General features: G+C 28.2%; 1 protein-coding gene across 1 annotated transcript; it reads left to right on the top strand.

The window, feature by feature from the left end:
- Window positions 1–278: 278 nt before the first annotated feature.
- LOC132935447 (DNA (cytosine-5)-methyltransferase 3A-like) lies at window positions 279–15,363 on the top strand. Its single transcript, XM_061001998.1, has 15 exons — window positions 279–828; window positions 1,016–1,114; window positions 2,937–3,034; window positions 3,205–3,303; window positions 3,385–3,469; window positions 4,339–4,500; window positions 11,848–11,948; window positions 12,809–12,856; window positions 12,990–13,051; window positions 13,114–13,267; window positions 13,326–13,428; window positions 13,843–13,995; window positions 14,074–14,215; window positions 14,564–14,751; window positions 15,040–15,363. Exons 1-15 carry the CDS (start codon window positions 825–827, stop codon window positions 15,105–15,107), a joined length of 1,566 nt encoding a protein of 521 aa, XP_060857981.1. The 5' UTR covers window positions 279–824; the 3' UTR covers window positions 15,108–15,363.
- Window positions 15,364–17,012: the final 1,649 nt, after the last annotated feature.

Genomic DNA, 17,012 nt, shown 5'->3' with positions numbered 1-17,012 from the left:
TAGCCGCGGAGCTCAACAGCCAACGCGATAAGGATTATACATAATATACTGATACTGATATACGCGTATAAAGCAGCGCGTGGGTACGCCGATACTGATATACTTATACACCATATTAGACGTAGACCTAGAGGTATACACAAGTATTAAAGAAGCATCTGCCGCGCGTGGCTTGGGTACACAGACAAAACTGAAGGGGCGCAGAGCAAGTATAGTGGCGAGCGTATGCGCGCGGAGAGAGGAGATAGCCGAGCCGACGAGCCGCGAGTACATCAAAAAAAAATAATTTTATTTTGGAGGGGATTTAAACGGAAGCCGAGGCCGAAAGGCCGATTGAAAATCACCAAAACTCGCTCATTGGATAATATTGTTGTCGACCGTCGTTATCGTACTGTGCACTGTCGTGCATACGCGCGCGTTCTAAACCGCCCATTTGCCATTCGGTGTTATTTAATATTTATAGAAGTATTATTTACAATATTTTATAAACGACATTTCTATACGATAGTTATAGTCATGGCTAAATTTAGCTATGAAAATACTCAATTCTGATTTCCTAGTCTCCTCCACTCGTCCGCGAGCGCACCGTGTTCGATTTAAACTTTAAACGTTCCACACTACGCGATACGGACGCGCGCCGCAGTGGTGACATTACTCGCGGTAGCCGGTGGTAATTACCCATTCATTAATCATATTTGTTGTTTCGCGCCCTCGTCGACTGGTCGTCGCGCGTCGTCTATCGCATGCACTCACCGGTCATTGCAGCCGGGTCCTGAATTCCTGATAGTCTTGTGCTGTGTTTCGGTCCATGACGCTCGTGTCTTATGGGTAGGTGTATAAACTACATTATGTCATACAATTTAATTTAAACTACCCATTAGCAATATTCTGAATTCGTCAAAACACTCGTGCGAATATCGTAATATTCGTAGGTCGTCTAAGAGCCGCGATTGACCGGTGACAATATTATTAGTGTTGTCGGTTGAATCACTGACTACCCACTGATATTTTGTAGGTGAACCAGTTGAACGCAGAAAAATGTTCATCGACGTGGAAAAGCAGCAAGGCCAGATCGTTTGGGCCAAAATGGGTAAAAAGTCCAAGCTGTGGGCCGGTATGTAACTTTATAATTATTACTTACTTAATCCATGAAGTGTGAACACACTGTCCGGTTTCAGCCGTGGCGGTGATGAACCGTACAGTTCGGCCGCAACATGCTGCGGTTTATGACAGCCACGGTGGTTATTTTAGGATAAAATTACTTTTATCCATACAATTAAATAAATATTGAGGTTTCCAATAGAAGGATATCCGGTAGCGGTGTCGTATGCTATCTACGCACTGAATGTTATCTACACATTGCTATTTACGTATATGAAGATTGTCAATGAATGTTCTTAATTAAAGTTGACAAGTATTTTTCACATCAATAAAAAATGTTTCAAACGTATTTGTTGTGTTTATGGAGCGCCACCATTCTTCTTTAAGCTGCCTTTCCAGCAAATTAGTGGCACCATGCGATTTTATACCATATCTTACCTTTATATGTCGTCAATAACATTCCATAGTTTCAGCTCCTGTTTGTGGATCAATGAAATTAGTTTTATGATTTACGGTGTTTGGCAATGTAAGTTTTTTTGTTTTCACAAATTGCCCATCGGAATCTCGTTTGCGGCTATTTTTATAACATTCCTCGAGAACACCACCACACTTCATTGCTAATATTATTGATTTTTTCACAAAATTCTTGTTTAGGTAAGACACCTTTTTGTTTTAAAAATTTACACAAGTATCATCAGTATAAATAATATGTCTATATAAATCACCAATTGAAGACATTTTGAACGCAATACAAATGACAAACACACGTGAATAATTCACAGACACAACTAATCGTTAAAAACCCGTGGGATCTAACTTTGTACTTTGTAGAGTGTAGATAAATATTTGTATATAGCATACGACACCGCTAAGGTACCCGATAAGGTATTTGTAGATAGCATACGACACAAGTATTCAGTGCGTAGATAGCATACGATACCGCTACCGGATATCCTCCATAACATATTATAGGTACTTTATTGATTTATTTGAATGAAACTTTCTTTGGATTATAATTAAATTATTTGTAAACAAAATATATCTAAATGATACTAACGTTCCTACTAGCCATAAACTAAATCACATTTACGTTAAACAAAAAAAATATATGCCTGTTGTGGTGTCAAATAAAATAATTACTTATTACTCTGATAGTACTCTAGTACTACTTACATTATATATTATATATATTATATTACTTATTTACTTATAAAATATAAGTAAATATATAAATTATTACTAATTTTATTGCCCAAAACCTTCTCAAGCTGTTTTTCCCATGGGTTCTATAAATATAATATGTTCACCATAAATAACTTTTAAAGAATCTGTAATCTATAATATCCTGTTAATATTACTGCCTCCTCCAAAATGACGCTGTAACACGGATATAAAATACTTAATAAATTAAGTGTGTATTATAAGTAATATTTAATGTGTTTCATATTATAATACGGTGGTAGATGGATTGTATAGAAACCTTAAACTAATGCCAAAACTATTTTGAAGGGATGCCTGAATTTTTTGTCTCTATCTTAAAAATGTATACTATTTATTAGAGTGAATTTACCTATAATTTTAAATCATAATACTCGCTTAAAAATTAAAATATTGAAAAAACACCACAAACAAAACATGAACAATATTGCTTTTTTCTTTGTATAAAAATATGTAAGATCACTCGTATATTAAATCTATCAAAAATAAATGTTACCAAGCTGCTAATAATACATTTGTGGAGTTAAGCAAAATATTAGGCAAGTGTTGTGTTTTCCAATTATTATGTACCTATATAAAATTGTTTTACATTTTTGTATACTTTTATAAATATTTAGCAATCATTCTTTCTGCAAAGAAAATGGATTTAGTATATTTTGAAGATAAGCCTGGAAAAACATGTGTTTGGTGGTTGGGTGATGATACTATGTCACAGGTAATACAAATTTAAATATTTACAGAGTAGTAGAATTGATTAAACCATTAGAATTTTTCAAAAACAACAAAAAAAACCAATCAACAACTGTTGTTTCTATGATGCCTGTAATTAAATAAATGGTTACTTTTAAATTAAAAAAATATAACCTTATAAATTAAAATGTTTAGTTGCAGAATGACTTAATATTTGAATTCAGATCTAACTTAAAAAAAGGTATTGCCGATTTAACCTATGCACGAAAAGAAAATTTTGAACAAGCGATTTATGTAATTACTTTCAGTTATTACTCTTAATGACGTATACTTTATTTAAAACACTGTTATGATTTTTATTAATTTATTTTGTAGATATTATCATTACAGTTCAACTTTGAGTTCCCCAAACATGGATTAGTCAATTGGGCTTTAATGAATTTGCCTATTGTTATGAAAGGTAAGACATAACAAATTATTTTATAACTATATTATATTTATGATCATTAATTATTATTTTATACTAAAATAATATTGTAGTTAAGTAGTTAACATGATTAGACAGAAATTTTTTTTTATTATATTTATAACTATTTTTATAATTTAATTTTAACGATAATTTCAGTGATCCTTATTCATTGTACATATTTAAATAATTTTTGTAAGTTAACAAAAACTAATTTTTATTAAAAAAAAAAAAAAAGGTGGGTAAGTGGATGTTGCTCTGCTGTACAGTAGGTTACAAATGGGTCACTGTAATGGATGGTGTTAAATTTGAATTCAATGATATAATAATATAATTGAATAAGAAAAAATGATTCTGAGTGAAAACAGCCAGTCAGCCTATGATATTACCAAGTATATTTGATGATATTATTGTGAATAAATTAATTTATACATAACCTGATTATGTGGAACCTTGTTTTAAATTTTCAATCCTTAGCTATAGAAGTTGTACATTTTATAAATTTTTAACTACAAAATAATTATTAAATTTAAAATTTGATAAATTTTGTCAAAATTGTGCCTATGTATTTTTAATATTTTTCAACTCTATTGTGACAATATACCAGGAGCCTTTCATTAAATTTTCAAGCTTTTTTACCTAACAAATAAAATTTTATTGATATTTATAGAAAAAAAACTAAAAAAATTGTAAACTGATAATGTCCGTTAACAGCTCAAAAAGAGTCAAATTATTTTCAAAATGTTATTGTGTATAGAAAATGCTAATATAAATCGCTTTTCTCAGAATCTAAAAAAAAAATAGTCATAGTTAATATACATTAAAATGGCATATTATTAATAAAACACATTACTTTTTAACAGGAAAAAATACCAGAAAAGAAGAGTTTTTTATTCCAGATCAATTCCTTAAAAAAATTACAATGGTAAATAATAGAATTAAAAGAAATATCGAGGAAGATAAAGAGAAAAATGTTGATAGCAGTCCAAATGGAGAAAAAATTAAAATTGATGTTACTCAAATTTGTAAGTGATAGTTATACTTTAAAATTTAGTGACTTATTTAAATTAATAATATTTCAGTACTCAATTGTTATTCGTGAAGTTTTGTAACTGCTGTAAGTGCATGCGTACTAATATTATTAATACTTGTATGAACCAACAATTTAGTATTTTCCTTATTTATAAACTGTTTCATATGTTTATAATGTTTATATACTATATTATTATTATAATACGAGTTATTTTATCAGGGAAAAATTTAAAAATTTTTGAAAAGAAGTTAAGTATACCATGTATATGGTGAAAATATTATTACATTTTTGAGAACTATTGGGAAAACAAGCTAACCAACGCGCCCTGGTGGCATAATTGCTTATTTGGAATTTATAGATATAATTTTATATTGGTTATTTTAATTTTTCTAATAAATTAATTTTGTTATCGAAACTTTGTACGCTTTTATAGCTAACTGTATACGTTAGTAAGTACAATTTCTACTAATATTATCAAATATATTTAAATACACTTCTCTTAAGACAAAATGTATGTGACATAGTGTGGTATCCGCCTAACCATCAGTATGATAGGCGTCGACAGCGGTCCCAGTGTTAATTTGTTTTCCCAATCAGTGGCGCACACTCAATCTTATTAACATGGGTCGAACATTAATATCGATGACCACCGACCCACCAACCATTATCAAAGCAACTCCAATATAGACCCTCTGGGCACTTGAGACTCTAGTCCTCCCCCCCTAAATTCATTGAAGTTTAATATAATTTAACTTTAAATTTATTCAAAAAACTATTTTTATATAATAATAATGAATATAAAACTTAAAAACTATTACATAGGTACATTTTTTGTCTATATAGGCGAACTGTTTTTATTACTTATTTAAGTTTGTAACTTGTAAATAAGGAAACTTTTTGTCAAATCAAATTATATTCCTATACACTTAGATCAACATTTTAAACTAGCATACACAAGGCAAAACTATAGCATATTATATAATTATTCAAAAATAGACAAAATGTTAAAGGCAAAATTAATAAAAATAGTTTTTACCATTTTTAATACATGATCCTTTACAAATATGGGTATTTAAAATAAAAGCGAAGTTAATTTAGTAAGACTGAGATAGTAAAGGAACTTGAAATTGTAATTTTTACTTAAATGAGCAATACAATTTACTAAAATTAAGTTGTATATTATTTTTAAAGAGAGGAAATACAATTATTTGAAATAACTATATTAGTACAATAATGCTTTTTCTAACAATACACTTTTTCTGGAAAAATCGTTGATTATTTGATCAGTTTCAATTTTGATATCTGATTCACACGAAAGTATCATTAAGCTTTCAAGTCTACCTTCTGCCATAGTACTACGTAATTTATTTTTCACAATATTTAACTTTAAGAATGTTCTCTCTGGAGTAGTACTGGCCACTGGGAGAGTAACAGCAATTTTTAAGGCAGTAGTAAGCATTGGGAATGTAGATGATAGGCCACTGATTAGCAAAACCTTTAAAACAATTGACAAACTGCATCCATTTTTATGAAGTTTTGGTACTTCTTTGTCTTGTCTATCGTGATTGTTCTCAAAACTATCTTCTATTTCTGATTCTGATGCTTCATCAGTCAATGAACCACTGAGGTCATCATAAATTTCTATTTCAGAGTTATGCAATTGCAAGGGCAATAATTTCACTTGTTCAAAATTGAAATAACTTTTAGAAAACTGCAAATATTCCCTTTTTAAATCATCTTTCAGTATAAATTTACTGTAAACATCAGAAAACCCTTGGTGATTTCACTGAACCTTTCTTTAATCTGTATAATTGCAGTATCATATGCAACAAAAAAAGTTTGAATTTTAAAATGTTGAAGTGGATCATTGATTACTTCATCTTGGGTTTCTTCAGCAGACTTTTTTGGAACTCTCTTTGAACGATTTAGTGGCAATAGTTTAAAATCTTCGTTATCCACAGATGAACACATTTTAAACCTATCAACTTTTTCCTGTAATTTTAAAAAGTTTTCATCACTTCTGGCATTTTTTAGTTCACATATTTTGTCATCGACTACAGCTATAACTCCAATTAGGTCTATGTCTACAGTTTGTAACATTTTACTTAAAGGTGTCACAATTTCAAATAATTGTTTGTAAATAAATGCAGTCAACAAAAATTTGTCACAAATTAAATTTTCTTTTAAACATTTTGCTTGGTGGGCTCCTTTTCGATCACTTGAACTTTCACTTTTTTGAAGTTCTTCTAATGTGTCACATAATGCATCAAATGTATCCAAAACTGTGTTTAATGCCAAATCATGGGACCACCACCTTGTTGTCTGAACCCTTTTAAATCGACGTTTACGTTGTTTATTACCATAACATTTTTCTTGATGTAGTTCAAATAATGCAACCCTTTTCTTACTTGAATTAATAAAATCATGTACAGTTTCTATAATTCCAAACATATCAACAGCATTCACAGAGGAACTAACTGCATCGGTAAGGACCAAATTCAGTCGGTGTGCATAACACCACACAAAAATAGCAGCTGTATTAGAACGCCTAATTATAGCTTGGAGACCATTATATGAACCACGCATATTACTAGCCCCATCATAGGACTGTCCCACTAAATAATCATTCCAATTTAAAGAATTGTCATTACAAATGTTTTCAAAAATATTAAACAATTGTTCAGAAGACGTATTATTGCATTCTTTTAAGTTAATTAACCTTTCATTGATTTCTCCACTATCTTCATTTAAATATCTTATCACAAATGCTAACTGTTCTTTTCTAGAGTTATCAAAGGTACCATCCATTGTAAGACTAAAAAATTTGACAGTTTTTATCTGTTTCAAAATCACAACACGAGTATAACTAGCTAAAGATTTTATAATTTGATTTTGTCGTCTCCATGAAATAAAATCATACTTGTTTTTATTTTTTTCTTGATGCCCAACAATGTAAGTTGCTAAGGTAGGATGATATTTGCCCAGTAAGCAAACTAGATCTTTAAAATTTCCTCTTAAATTGTCTGACCAACTTTCTCGGTGTCCTCGAAAAGCAAGGGATTGTCTAGCTAAGTATAAAATTATTTCTATAATAGCTTCAACAATCATACGATTTTTTGCAACAAACTCATTTCTTGCTTTTAACATACTAGGCAAAAGAGGCAAACATGTATCTTCCAATTTAATTTTAAGACAAGCTTCAATATGATTTGATGATGTTTCGTGCATCACTATTCTCTCAGATGCTTTATTCCAACTGCTGAAGCCTGTGCTAGTCCATACAGTACTTTTTTCATTTCCGATTAATATGCAATAAATGCAAAATATTTTATCTTTACTACAAGAGTAAGAAATCCATTCTCTTCTAGTAGCTGAACCATTTGGCATGGTTTTCATATACCAGGAACATTGAAAACTTCTACTATTGTGTACTGGAAATTTTTTATTTGGCATATCAATTTTTTGAGGTTGACAAGGACCATTATTTAGAATTAATTTTCTTTTTTCGTAAGAAAATGGAGCTAGCAACGTCAATTCAGCTGGATCATTTGAGAAGACATCAATATTTACATCAACTAAAAATTAAAAATTAAAAATCACTAATATTTAATATACAGTGTGTCCCGTTTTAAATGTACCACTAAATATCTCAGCCCGATAATCTTAGATTGAAATACGGTTTGCTGCAATAGCTTAGGGGTACTGAAGTACACATTTAAGGACAAATTTCAAATTTTTAACTCTTGTAGTATGCGCATGCGCAATACAAATTTTTTTTTTTAAATTGCAACACCTATTTTTGTCACCGGACATGGATAGATTATTTTATTTTAAGTAATTTTCATCCATTGACCATAGTTCTAAACCAAAAATTGAATGAGTTACACCTTTTGGAAATTTTAAAATAATTAAATTTTTTCGATTTTACCAAAAACATTACACGCTTGAATTTGATACAAAAGTTAGTCATTTTTGAACTAAAATGAAATACATTTAAATAATTTAATACAAAATTACCAAAAAAAAAATGTATAGCGTCGATTGGAAATGTGTTTAGAAAAAACGGAGGAAATTTTGAACATTTTATTAGATAAAAAAAATAAACATAAGTCAAAACAATGTAACGGAGTATTTTTTATTTAATTTCCTATTTCACATTCTTTATTAAAATCTATGAAAAAATCACTCAATTCAAATTTAAAACAATAAATGTTTTTGGTAAAATCGAAAAAAATTTAATTATTTTAAAATTTCCAAAAGGTGTAACTCATTCAATTTTTGGTTTAGAACTATGGTCAATGGATGAAAATTACTTAAAATAAAATAATCTATCCATGTCCGGTGATAAAAATAGGTGTTGCAATTTAAAAAAAAAAATTTGTATTGCGCATGCGCATACTACAAGAGTTAAAAATTTGAAATTTGTCCTTAAATGTGTACTTCAGTACCCCTAAGCTATTGCAGCAAACCGTATTTCAATCTAAGATTATCGGGCTGAGATATTTAGTGGTACATTTAAAACGGGACACACTGTATATATATATAAAAATTACATTCATGAAAATAAAATAAAACAAATTAATAGATTTCATATTAATAGACTCTCAGATTTCTAGTATTGGCATAAATATGAACACTATATAATTACAGAATAAAATGGTCAAAAGACAACCAAAGTTTGATTCTTCTTTTATTTATTAAGATCTTTTGCTCTTTGAAATGTAAGTACAGGGGTACATCGTACATACCAACTTACCAGAACTGGTGGAATTATATGTCAAATTTATATTTTCTGTAGTTGTACTTTCTGCTGTGGGAATTTTGAATAGATCTGCATACACGCTATCATCATTTGGTTCAATATTTGCAAATAAAGGGGTTTCAATACCTAAAAAAAAATAAAAATAGTATAAATACATTTAATAATTAATTATTAACATACATCAGTAGCGTGTTGAACTCATTTTTGTTGTCTTATTATATTGTATATTAGTTAATTACTTTTAAATAAATAATATAATTTACCAGATATGTCATGATCACCATTTATATCTTTAGTGGCCATTGAACTATTTAAATCTGGAACTGGAATAATTATATCAGATTCCTTGTTTTCATTTTCCATTTCCTTCGCATTAATATCTTCCAATGTTATTAAATTTTGCCCTTCTGTAATCATAAATCATTTTTTAATACTGAAAATAAAAATGTTATGTCTGTGTTAAATTTATTTTGAAAAATTCAAAATAGCCAATTTGTAAATCTGGATTTTAGAAATCTTTTGATTGTAAAAACATTTATTTAAGTCATAGTTTATTAATTTAATTTATTTACTTTTAAATAAATAATATAATTTACCAGATATGTCATGATCACCATTTATATCTTTAGTGGCCATTGAACTATTTAAATCTGGAACTGGAATAATTAAATCAGATTCCTTGTTTTCATTTTCCATTTCCTTCGCATTAATATCTTCCAATGTTATTAAATTTTGCCCTTCTATAATCATAAATAATTTCTTAATACCTACTAAGAAAAAAAAATGTTACATCTGACCTAAAATAAATTGTTACCCATAAATCATTTAAATTTAATCGATTATTGCAATAGTGTATTCTGTACTGCTCAACTGCTGTAGTACATACGTATATACAGTATTTTATATGAACAGATAAAAAAATGATTAGAAATTGGCATGTTCTTCAGATTGAATACCTAATAATAGAATAATAGGTGGCTAGGTACGCCATTTATAAACTGAATTGTAAATAATATCTAACATAGAATATACCTAGATAAAATAGGAAGGTAATATAAAATTTAAATTCTAAAAATAAATGATTGATCATAATATTATCATAATATCATATTAGCATAATACTTAGTACTCACCAGTTTTTTTCATTTTTTTTGCATCATACTCGGTAGAGCTAGAAGATGCCGAAATTCTTTTGAAATAAGTAGTTAGATATTTTGAAGTTGAATTTTTGTTTTTTATCGATTTGCACGTACTTAAATGTCTTCCCCAATTTGTCGAATTTAAATTATTTTTTTTTTTTCCACATAAACATGTTTCGATGACAGGCATGGTTGATTAATAATTAATTAATCAAAATAAATACAACTATAAATCCAGAGTGCTCACAAGCCGCAAGACAAAAGTCACAAGGCAAACTTAAAACTTCAAACTGGTAACTGATAAGTTATAATATGAGAAAAATCTGTAGTCGTACTGACTAAACGGTTGTTGACAGCAGACATCAGTTGTAGCAGTACGCTATATCAGGATTTACCAATACGGGCAATACGATAACACACAGTTTGCTATTAATAAATCACTAATAACAAAAACAACTCTGTGATAATGTTCACTGTTCAGTGTTCACGCAAAACCACAATCGATTATTTGATTTTGTAACATTTTGTAATTTGTATAAAATATTGTTGGCAGTGGGGACACAAAGGGCTCTATATTGACTATATTAGGTATTATTATTAAAATATAATATTATCATGCGGGCATAAGCAATCGTGGTCGTTGAGCGAATTTCTAGAAACCAACCAGCTTATCTGTGTTCCTTACTGTTTTCCTAATACATTCGTACATTGTAAACGACCGACGACAACCGTCTGCATCGACAGACTGATGTTTTCGACTTACTAATTTACTACTAAATTGTTGAACTATATTACTTTAATTAACAGGTTTTATGTTGTTGCTGTAGACTGTAGAGGATAGGATGTAGGTTACAGAAGTAAGATGTCTACAAAATCCTAGCTATAATATTCACCATCACCCTTTAAGGCTATAATAACGGTCAACCACCACCCACCACCCAATTTTTTTTAGGGGGTCAACTGACCCCCTTGACCCATAACGTGTGCGCCACTGTTCCCAATACTATAGCTGCCTTTATGGGTTTAAATACGAAGTTATAATTCCTTTCTGTAGTATCAAGGAATTTATTGGTATAATTTAATTGAAAACAATCTATACGTTTTTGAATCTAGAGGAATAAGAAAGATAGAAATATTAATTTTTAATCATTTATATATATTTAGGTATGTTTTATTCAGGGTAAAGCTTAACCTAAACAACTCTTGTAAATTATTATTGGTGGTTGAAGTCACAACTGCTCAAAATGTTTAACTCTTTGAGTGTTAATTAATGTATATTATAAAAAAAATGTGATTACAATATTTACATTATTTAACTATCAATAGACCAGAAAAATGACTCATTTAAAATATATTTTTATAACATCTTTAATGTAGGTATATCGTTTTATAATTTTGACTAATTTGAATTACGTATTTTGTTTTGAATTGTTCATAGCAAAAATGGAAAACCAATATTGCATAGCATGCCGATTACCTTCAGATGATCTAAAGATTAAACACCCCATATTTAAAGGTTTTCTATGTAATGATTGTTTTGTAAGTAGACATTTGTATGGTTAAAAGGTAATAAAATTATAAACCCTCATAAAGTATATTTCAGTGTACAATTGATGTATGTTTAATATTTCTTACAATATATTTTATGTTTGAATGTTGTATACTACATTAGTTTTTATTAACATTCCAAACTTGTTTGGGCTGTTTTACAGAAAAAGTAGATTTATTTTACATGAATTTTTTAACGGCAGTGTTAGTAGTTTAAGGAAGGCTTAATGTCCCTCAATAAATATTAAGAAAAATAAACTTTATGATCATTAACTAACAACTATTCAAAGACCAAAGTTAAATAAGACTTTTTCAAACCTACCTATCAGTCATTTTTAATGCATTCACCCTGATCAAGACATTTGATTTTTAAACAGCAAGTTTTGTATGTAATTAAATTCAACCCTTAATAAGTCAGGTCTACTTATCCATTACCCCCACAATGTAACTTAAATTTCTATTTTTATCTTTCATTTGTGCTTATAATATGTGTAGCTATTGTACCATTAATGATCTAATTTAAACACTTAAGTGTCTTATTCCATGTTTGCAATTCCATAATTCAATTTATGTCCAATGTTTGTATAAAATCCTGACTATTTTATAAAATAATTAGTTCATAATAAATAACCACTTTTGTTGGGACATTACAACAATTTTTAAATTATAAATTGATAGTTTCCCTTTGATTAAATTATGAGTCTGAAAATGTGAATAAGTCTTATTTTTATTTAGAATAACGGTCCCTTCAAATAGTAAATTCACGGCTTTATGTTCTAGATCCCATATTATAATCTTTATGTGAACTGTTGTAATGTGTTTTTATAAAATTGTTTTATTATTATTTTTAGACAAATGGGAAAGATATTATTTTATCAATCGCAAAAGACAAATCAAATGCAAGTATAGAACACGAATAGTTCATTTTTTGTTGTTAATATTTATATTTATTTGAAAAATTAATATTTTTTCAAGACTGTTTTGATTATTTTATCAAATTTAATACTATACCATTTTAATATATTTTAATAGGATGGTTGTTGCATTTGTCTTACTCAAAAAGACACATTGGTATTGTGCGGTTTTTGTATAAGGTAAAATAAATTTAATCATGCAGTTTTTATTCTATTATTTATGTTTATTATTTTGTATCTAGAGCTTATTGCAATGAATGCTTAGAATTTTACTGTGGACAAAAAGCTTTAGAAAATATTCTTAAAGACAATGCATGGGCATGCATTGCATGCAGTTCCACCACTTTAAAGATCAGTAATCTAGTTCCGAGGAGTACCAAAGAACAACTAAGAAATGTAATCATTAAAATTGCTTGTTGTTTTGTTAAAAACCATAAATATTAAATTATTACAGATCTATATGTTGTATCCAGCTAACGCTAAAAAAGACTGTGCCAAGGAACAGTATAAAATAAAAGAGATTCATGTCATGAATTTAAAAGATATTCAAAACAATGGTAAATACTATTAAGATAACACAGAAACACTTCTTTCTTAGACAGTGCCGGCTCAAGCGAAAATGGTGCACTAGGCAAAATCAAATGTTGCTGCCTCTAAAATAGTAATATTATCATTGTTTTGAAAATGCTGCTTTAGTACCTAGCTCGCCTATACATTGAGCCGGCCCTGTAATCTCACACACACACAAGTATACAATTAGATCAACCCACCAAAGTTTTGATTTTTCAAATTTCAAAAGTTCAATCAATTTGTTAAATACCTCCATCAATTTCAAATACATTTTTAACGTTAGTTTAATTGATTGTAGAAGCTTAAGGTTGTCTGAGATGGTTTATTAAATTGCGAAAAATTTGAAAAACAGGCTCCAACACCTAACCTACCTTAATATGTATATTTTGTTTGTTATATAGTACCAAAAGTTCTACAAACTCTAAGATTTCCGTTTAAGATTCTGGAAACTAGTTATTTAAATGATAATAATCAGGACAATAATAAGAGTAATGCAAAATTTGTCATTCAATATTATCCAAACAAGGAGAATTATGATAAAGATAAATTTTTTGGTAGGTGAAGTAAATGTTTTGTTGATTAGATGGTTTAGTTGTTCAATGGCTATATTTTCTTATTCATTTTTTATTTAGATCGAAACGATTGTCTAAAAAAATTTTTCTTGTTTTTACTATTCAAAAACAAAATGCAAGCGCTGCAGAAAGATGGCAAACTTTTTTGGGCTTTTGAAACAAGTGCAGCAATCAAAGTTAAGGAACAGAGAACAATTTCTAGGTAAAATTTGGTAACTATGTAACCATAAATAGTTATTTACAAAGTTAAAATAATAAACCATAATTAGTTTGACTTTCACGTGTTTTTGTGTAAAAAAACATACTTAGTCCATGTCCAGAAGCGTATTTTTATGAATTTCATTATATTTTATGTCTGCTATACTTTAGATTAGTGACTTTAACAAAACTTTACATAAAAACATATACAAAGAAATGTATTCTATTGTTATTGTTAAAGACTATCCAAGCGTTTTTCAAAAATTTAAATATATTTACTATTGCCAAAAATTAATTTTATATAGGAATATTAAGTAATATTTATATAAACTAAAATGTTTATTTTTCTAAGGTTTCTTGAAATTGAACCAATAATTATTGGTATGGACACAGATGATGTCCAACAAAGAAGCAGATTTATTTGGACCAACGTCACTATACTCAACAAAGACATCAGACAATTTACAAATCAAAATATATATCTTCATGAAATACCAAAATCTATTGGAAAAAGATCAAAAAAAGATAAACATAACATAGGTAAAAAAAATAACAATGTGCTTTAACGTTAGAAATAAAAATATTTAATACCCAGTTACTGTCAAATGGTAGGGTAGATAAGGGAGATAGATCCCCCTTGAAATTTTTTCAAAGTTTAAGATCTGATAACCCTAAATTTTATTTTTAATAATTAAATAGTGCGTGTTGAAAAATCATCCATATCCCCCCTTGACAAAATCATTTAACCGCCACTTTATTTATCAATTATCTATAGAACTGTTAACAATTAAATGGTAAATTCATCTATTAAGTAATTTTATTTTGCAGATATGCCTTGGTGTTACACTTCCATTTACACTATTTTAAGCAGTTTTATAAAAAATGACATAATATGATGCTATTGGCCTATGTTGTTTGTCCAACATATTTCCTTTTTTAACTTTATATATATTTTTTTTTTAATGCAGGGAAAGCATTTTTTTTTTTATGTAATTTGTTAAATTTTTAAAAGATTGTATTTGCTATATTAATTAAATCTCTGTTATTGTCATGTTTATTACTGTAATAACAAACAGCTTAATTAATTTTTCATTGCTATTGCATTTTAATGTTGCAAGAACAGTTACAGTTATAGTTTTATTATATCAATAAAAGGTGATTAATTAATCCCATTTGTATTCAATTTATTACTTATATTCATTATTATTGATGATGTAGACCAGCGTTTCTTATTGTTTTATTTTAAGTGGAATATTTTGAATTTTTATTTTCTTGTAAATGTTTGTTGTTTTATCCTTAACATTTAGATGGAAATAGAAATTACTTATTATACTTACCTATTATTTTATTGTTAATAAAATAACTTAATAAAAAAAACCCAAACCGGTGGGAATACGCAAACTCGCGGACTTCAAATGGTTATAATTTTGAAACTGTTTGAAACTAAGTGTGACCGACAAATTGCACCTTTGTTCTTAACTCATTAAAAAATATATCTTTCCGATAAAAAAATCTTAGGAGCTAAACTGCATTTATGCCTCAAAATAGTAGTTACACCTTACATTTCAAGAAATAACTTTTGGCCCTGTCTGAAGCATGTTGAAAAATTGTATTGTTAATATGACATTCTGTTCATATTTTCCTGTATAAATGATAGCTTTAAGGAAAATGTGTTAAATTACAAGCCATCTTGCATGTAGCATAAAAAAAGAAACTCAAATTCATCTAGTTAAGTCAAAAGTAATTTTATTAACAATATTAGTTTGTTCATACCTAATTAACAAAATATTTAAGGAAAAACTTGACGAGTGAATAAATTGTATAAGTGAGAAAGTGAGAAAATTAAATTGATGACAAAATATAAAATATATCTTCTCAATGTTGTTTATGTAAGATATAATTTTATAATATTTAAATTACAAATTATCAATTAAATAGGTACCTAGTCACGTTCGTACCTAGGTGTCTATTGTACGGAATACATACTATATAAATCACATTTTTATTCCTGTATCATACTCAATTGAAAGATAGGTTTTGGGGTCTATAAAAATGTTATAACACTATTGAAATACGATTAATTTTTATGATATTCGTTAATTTTTCTGATTATGTAAGGAAGATATTTATTTGATTTTCTGGTCTAACAATATTTTTTTCTTTTATATTTGATTTTTGAATTTGTACAATAGGTCTTGTAACGTAAACTAGATACCTTAAATTTACACCAAATATTTATATGACAATTTAACATACATGATATTCAAAATATATTGCCACATTTGCAACCAATATAAAATTTTATTGTTTTTATATATTAATAATTATAATTTAATTTATAAAAAGGTAAGTGGGTCACTGTATAATGGATGTTATTAAATTTGAATTCAATGATATAATATCATTGTATAAGAAAAACGATTCTGAGTGAAGACGGTCTGTCAGCCTGCTATGATATTACTAAGTATATTTGATGATATTATTGTGAATTAAGTAATTTATATATAACCTATTTACGTGGAACCTTGTTTTAATTATCAATCCTTAGCTATAAAAGTTGAACATTTTATACATTTTTAACTACAAAATAATTATTAAATTTTAAATTTGATAAATGTTGTCAAAATTTCAACCTTAAATATGTATAAAAAAAAATGTTGCATATGTATTTTTAATATTTTTCAACTACCATTTAAGCCATATATCAGGAGCCTCGTATAAAACTTTCATGCTTTTTTACCCAACAAATACAATTTTATTGACAATTATAGAAAAAAAACTAAAAAAATGTAAAACTAACA

This window comes from Metopolophium dirhodum, chromosome 1 (genome assembly GCF_019925205.1).
Source record: "Metopolophium dirhodum isolate CAU chromosome 1, ASM1992520v1, whole genome shotgun sequence".
Classification (NCBI taxonomy): Eukaryota; Metazoa; Arthropoda; class Insecta; order Hemiptera; family Aphididae; genus Metopolophium; species Metopolophium dirhodum.
This window is presented reverse-complemented; position numbering and strand designations above follow the sequence as displayed.